This window comes from Primulina eburnea, chromosome 3 (assembly GCF_022965805.1).
Source record: "Primulina eburnea isolate SZY01 chromosome 3, ASM2296580v1, whole genome shotgun sequence".
In the NCBI taxonomy this organism is placed as follows: domain Eukaryota; kingdom Viridiplantae; phylum Streptophyta; class Magnoliopsida; order Lamiales; family Gesneriaceae; genus Primulina; species Primulina eburnea.
In genome coordinates this window covers 21,285,614-21,291,996 of record NC_133103.1, presented here as the reverse complement: position 1 = coordinate 21,291,996, position 6,383 = coordinate 21,285,614, and the positions used below count along the sequence as shown (strand labels likewise).

The 6,383-nt window shown below is 40.1% G+C and overlaps 2 protein-coding genes across 2 annotated transcripts; one reads left to right on the top strand and one right to left on the bottom strand.

The window, feature by feature from the left end:
• Nucleotides 1-493: 493 nt before the first annotated feature.
• LOC140827082 (uncharacterized) lies at nt 494-1,788 on the bottom strand. Its single transcript, XM_073189686.1, has 3 exons — nt 1,701-1,788; nt 1,398-1,644; nt 494-1,334 (listed from the first exon to the last, which is right to left on the bottom strand). Exons 1-3 carry the CDS (start codon nt 1,786-1,788, stop codon nt 494-496), a joined length of 1,176 nt encoding a protein of 391 aa, XP_073045787.1.
• A 2,552-nt stretch (nt 1,789-4,340) lies between these two features.
• LOC140827081 (uncharacterized) lies at nt 4,341-6,383 on the top strand. Its single transcript, XM_073189684.1, has one exon. It carries the CDS (start codon nt 4,341-4,343, stop codon nt 6,381-6,383), a length of 2,043 nt encoding a protein of 680 aa, XP_073045785.1.

Below are 6,383 nucleotides of genomic sequence, written 5' to 3'. Positions count from 1 at the left end.
ATCTACCACGGATCGTGAGCATAGTCAAAGGTAGTGATCCAAAATGGCCGTGTATCTCATGGGAAAAGGCACGAAGAATTCTCATCCCTGTCTATAGAGATCGGCGCTGGTTTTTGCTAAAACTCGTGACATGGGTGAATAAGTGCATCATATATGACTTGCAGCGAAGACACGATCCCGAATTGAAAATATAATATCTTAATTATTCTTTTTTTTTAATGTTACCGTAAATATTAACTTCTCATTTTTTTCTTTTTTCACAGTGAAGATTCGGGAGCATTTGTGTTAGCCGTTGCTGGATACTCTTTGTCTAGGAAGAGTGCGCAAGTAGTACTAACTTTAGATGATAGATTAGTATCTCAGATTAGTACCAAAGAAAACTAAACGTCGACCATCAAGCTCATGGTCGACCATTAAGCTCATGGTCGACTAAAGAAAAATAATGGACGACCATGAGTTTGAACGTCGACCAAAAAAAACTTATGCCCTCACGCTATCTCTTGCTGAATTCACCGATGGAAGGAATTCTGTTTTGTTTTCTTCTGCCAACTTTCTTCTCTAACAAAGGAGGCAACACCAATGGAAAATTAATGTTGCGTGGCCATTTATTTTCTTCCGGAACGGGATACACAGTCTCTGAGTAACCCATGCACCATGACATTGTAAAATAGTACTCTGAACACATATCATATAAATCAATCTTTGCTAACCAACTAGCTGTGATGGCATGAGCACATGGGATTCTATCAATATCAAAAACTCTACATGTGCATCTTTTTGATTCGAGGTCCACTATGGCCGAATGTCCACGACTCCTAACATCAAACTCCAAACGTCCTAATTTAAAAACTTGCATTCCTTGGGCATCTGAGAATCTTCTACGAAGAATCCCCTCGATCGTAGGGGTCAAGTGCGTGTTACTTGCAATTGATGCGTGGCGATATCGGGCAAACCAAGATGATGCCAGTTTCTGCAAGGAACCTAAGAGTGCAATGATTGGCAGCTTCCTTTCTTCAAGTAGTCTAGCATTGATTGACTCAACCCCGTTTGTCGTCATAATATTGTAACGGGTCTTCGGACAATACGCTCGAGTCCATCTATCAAGTGAGTCTGTCTCGTCCAAATATTGCGCTCCCTCAGGATATCTATTCCTAAACTCATTGTATGCAATATAAAACTCGAAAGTTTTATAAATTTTTTCAATGTGCAAAAACATTTCGGTTGCACCCTTCTTTTTGCATCTTGTCTTCATGTTTTGGCATAAATGCCACGTACAATGACCATGATGCGCATTTCTATAAACAGTAGAAACTGCATTAATGATCCCCTGATGCCTGTCAGAAATTATCACCAATTCATCCTCGTCTGATACTACTTCTAACTACTTCGTTAAAAACCAATTCCACGAAGAAGTACACTCGACATCTACGATTCCCCATGCCAAAGGATATTGGTGATAATTTCCATCTTTTGCCGATGCCACCAGTAAAACACCATTATAGTTGCCCTTCAACCACGTACCATCAATTGATACAACTTTTTGCATACTTCGATATCCTCTAACGCATGCACCAAAAGCAAGAAACATATACTTGAATCGATTTTCCTCGTCGACAAACATGTCTGTTATGCTTCCTGGATTTTCTGCTCAACCATGTGCAAATAACAACTCAATTTTGTAAAACTCTGCGTAGGATCACCTTTCAACATATTGTATACTAGTTCTTTCCCTTTCCAAGCCTTGTAGTATGATATATCAGCATTCATACTATTGCGCATCATCGCCATCACCGCTTTTGGTACAATTGGCACCGGATGACCTTGGAAATTATCCACCAATATATCACGAACAACAGCAGAACTTGCTCCACGGATTCTCTTTCGTCTCCCCGTCAAACCACATGTGTGTGTATTGCAATATGTTCGAACGGAGAATGCACGTGAATCATTCTTAATCAAAGAGGTCCAGATTCTCCACTTACAATCAGACAATACACATTTTACGGCGTACACCTTTTGGCTACTTTTTACCGTCTCAAATTCAAAGCAAGCTTCCAAACTTATTCTAATTAGCTCTTTTTTCACCGCTTCTCGATTTGGATACTCTTGACCAACAAACAAGTTTGAACCATCCGTGAATGAAAATATGTCATTATCAATAGCCACATGCGCAACCAAATTTTCATCATTGCTTTAAACCAAATTTGCCTCGCCCCCAATTATATCATCACGTGCTTCATCATATAACTCGTCCGTGTTACTACGATCTACATGCATGACATCCACATTATGCGCTTCGTCGAATGTGTTACTACGATCCACAGGCATGGCATCCACATTATGCGCTTCGTCGAAAAAATCACTGTTATTATTACGATCCACAGACACAATATTCAAGTGAAAATAATCATCAAAATGACTCTGTTCGTTAATATTTCAATTGTTTTCATCAATACCATTTCCGTGCACATTATCACAAGAATCAAAATAAGCAACACATTCAATTTCAACTTGAAGTACTGGCCTACTTCTCAAACAACCAAGATACAAATATGCTTTCAAATCATGGCCATTCTCTATATAAATTGATTGAATGTTTGATAAGTACGAATTGTATAGCATTTTAGGGATCTTATTTTGTCGTATTCGTGCTTATCTGGCATTTTTATTCCGAGTTTCGCGCTTATTTCGTCTCCTTTTGGCTATTTGCAGGTTTGACCAAAAGTGGGTGAAGACCAAACAAATGAAAGAAAAGTCAAGTCTCGCAACGCCACATCAGAAACACCCGGAAAAATAGGAGAAAACACAAAAGTTTTGGAAACAAAGACCCAGACACGGACCCCGGAGACGGGTCCGTGTCATTAAACAATAAAAGAAGAATTCAGCCGAGGAAGCACGGACCCCGGAGACAGGTCCGTGCCCTTCAATTGTGAAGACACAACTTACAGAGTCTCGACGGACCTCCATCCGAGAATTCAAATTACAGTGTGTGGACGGACCTCCAGACGGACCCCTGCACGGGGTCCGTGTCAGCCATCCTCGAGAAAGAAAAAATCCAGTACCTACACGGACCCCTCTCCGGATGCAGGCACGGGGTCCGTGTGTGCAATATCAGATCGAGATCCCGCGAAGATTTGCTCGTGATTTTGGAGAGGAATAAAAGAGGAAAACCTAGACATTAATTGGGTTGTTGAATTTTCAGAGAGGCAGCCGACTTGGAGAGAAAAAGAGGCGCAAGCTTTGAGCATCTTGAAGACGGCGACGACTTGGGCGAAAACAGCGCAATTTACATGCAAGATCCGCGCACCGTCATTGAGATTTCATCTTCTCTTTTATTTTCTTATTTTCAGACATGAATTTAATTATTAAATTTGATTTTAGTTTTGAATTTATGGAGTAGTTTTCTTTTGTGATCGGGACCACGATAGGAACAAACGATTGATTTTTGTTTATTCATTGAATTGTTTGATTTATGAAATTAATTCTTGTTATTGATTAATATTTGCGTAAATTTCTTGCTTTTAAATTGGGCCAATTAATTGCATGTTTGTTGTTCAATCTTGACTCGAAAGAGAATAGATTGAATTTAGCTTCAAAAATATTAATCAACACACAGTTAAACCGACTAGAAATAGTATTCGGTTTCAGTGTGCGATTTTAGGCGAAAGCTGTAATTCTATCGTTGATGCATGCATTTTTGTTTAATTAAATTCAATTAGAAATAATTGGACTGTTAAATGAAAACATGATTATAAATTCTAGAAATAGATTTATAATTAAATTAGAGGATTACATCGTGACTACGAATAATTGCTAGTCGAATAATTCCAGTGCTTGAATTTAATCAGAGTTTGTTACCGTTGTGCGTTCCCGATCATTTATTTAAATTTGAAAATCCCAAGTCCCAAGCTTCTCTGATATTTGATTTAGTCATTAAAATTAGCATAAATTAGTTTAAAAGTTACGTAGTTGAAATAATAATCAAATCACTCGTTATTGTTTGCCTAGATTAAATAAAATAATTGAATCTTAGTAATTAAGTAATAGTCTCTGTGGGATCGATACTTGGACTGTTCGTCCATTTACTATAACTTGACCTAGTCCGCTTGCTAGAATTAATCCCAATCGAAACCGTCGGTCAAGTTTTTGGCGCCGTTGCCGGGGACTATTTAATTTGATATTAGGATAAATTATTTGTTTGAGACTAGGCTTTTACTCTTGGTTTAAAATTTTTCATTCTCTCTTTACCATTTTAATTACCATTGTTTATTCTACTTATTCTCTCTTGGAGCTTAAATCGTGCACTTAAATTTTTGATTTCAGGGGTTAGCTCGTGTTATATGAGCCCTGCTCAAGACGTCAGGAATCTAGTGCCACTTGATCTTGAGATTGAAAGCACTCTCCGCAGTATCCGCAGAGCCCGAAGGAACAACAACTTGACTCTGGAATTTGAATCTGAAGCAGAATCTGAAATAGATCGTAAACCAGAAGTTGAGGAAATGGCCGGAGAAGAGGATAACCGTACATTGATGGAGCTTCATCGACCAGCATTTGAAGGTTATGGGTCTAGTATCATCCGCCCTACGATTCAGGCAAATACATTCGAGCTGAAGCCAGGCATCATCCAGATGATTCAACTCCAAGTAAAATTTGGAGGATCACCGTCTGAAGACCCTAATGCACATCTGGAGAACTTTCTGTCAATCTGTGACACAATCAAGTGCAATGGGGTGAGTACTGATGCCATTCGACTCAGATTATTTCCATTTTCCCTACAAGGAGAGGCTATGGAGTGGCTTCGAGACCTTCCAGCTGGTTCTATCACGACATGGGATGGATTGGTCGAGTTCTTCATGCACAGGTATTTTCCCCCAACCAAGATTACACAGTTGAGAAATGAGATCACATCTTTCAGGCAGAGAGACGGGGAATCACTGAATTCAGCATGGGCAAGATTTAAAAAGTTGTTGAGGATGTGCCCAAGACATGGTTTTTCGGTAGGCCAACAGGTTGAGACATTCTATTATGGGGTAGATCCTTCTGTGAGATCTATGCTCGATGCGGCAGCAAACGGAAGCTTGTACAGGAAAACGCCAACCGCAGCGCTCGAAATCATATCTAATATGGCCGAGAGCAATGTGGGTTGGCAAGACAAACGCAGGGAGAAGAAAGTAGGATTCCTTGAGATGGACGCTTTGACAGCAATCACAGCGAAGCTTGACGGGTTGACTCATCAGATGGCACAGTTACAGGCAAATAAATCAATACCAGTCAAACCGGTGCATCATATTCAGGGAAGTGCTGAGGCAGTTGGTGGATCATCTAGTGATATGCCCTTTGCGCCAGATATGTCTTATGAGGGGATACCGTGTTTTGGAGGAGACTCAGTTAATTATGTGGGAAACCAAGGCCGTCCACAGTACAACCCATACAGTTTCTCATATAATCCGGGCTGGAGGAATCATCCGAATTTTGGATGGAGGCAACCTGAAACTGCTGTTGAGCCACTACAGTTTAATCCGCCACAACATCCTACACAGCAAAGGCCTCCTCAACAACCACCTAAACCTCCACAAGGTGCTGGACCTTCTATGCCACCCGGTTTCAAGCCGCAGGATAGTAAGTCGAACCTTGAGGACATGCTTGCCAAGTACATAGCTGGAAATGAGATGAGATGGCAAAACCATGATGCCATGATGCAAAGAGTGGAGATGCAACTAGGGCAATTAGCGACACAAATGGCTACACGAGCTCCGGGTACACTACCTAGTGACACGGAAAAGAATCCAAAAGGTGTCAATGCCGTTTCAGTAACACCTCCCATGAAGCAAGAGGAAGTTGATAGTGAAAGTGGTGTGAAGGAAAAGAGGTCATCAAATCAAGAGTCCAATGACGCCAAGGAGAAAGGTAAGTTTCTAAACTCGAACTCCAATATTGATATTAAGTCACTCCCATTTCCCCAAAGAGCTAAGCAACTGCAATTGGATACTCAATTTTCGAAATTTCTGGAGATTTTCAAAAAGCTACATATAAATATCCCATTTGCAGAAGCTTTAGCTCAAATGCCCTCATATGCTAAATTTCTTAAGGAGATTTTATCAAACAAAAGGAAATTGGTAGATTTTGAGACAGTTAAGCTTTCGGAGGAATGCTCTGCAATTTTACAAAATAAGTTACCTCCGAAGCTTAAGGATCCAGGTAGTTTCTCTATCCCTTGTACTATTGGAACTTTGAATTTTAATAAGGCTTTGTGTGACTTAGGTGCAAGCATTAACTTGATGCCATATTCATGTTTTGAGAAGCTGAAAATAGGCGAAGTGAAACCGACTACAATTTCCCTTCAATTGGCTGATAGATCTATTAAATACCCTCGGGAATTGTAG

Coding starts and splice junctions, on each gene's coding strand:
- LOC140827082 (XM_073189686.1), bottom strand. CDS start 1,788: ATGGCGATGATGCGCAATAGTATGAATGCTGATATATCATACTACAAG. Junction 1,645..1,700: donor AGTATACAATATGTTGAAAG/GTGATCCTACGC, acceptor ATGGTTGAGCAG/AAAATCCAGGAAGCATAACA. Junction 1,335..1,397: donor TGTACTTCTTCGTGGAATTG/GTTTTTAACGAA, acceptor AATTTCTGACAG/GCATCAGGGGATCATTAATG.
- LOC140827081 (XM_073189684.1), top strand. CDS start 4,341: ATGAGCCCTGCTCAAGACGTCAGGAATCTAGTGCCACTTGATCTTGAG.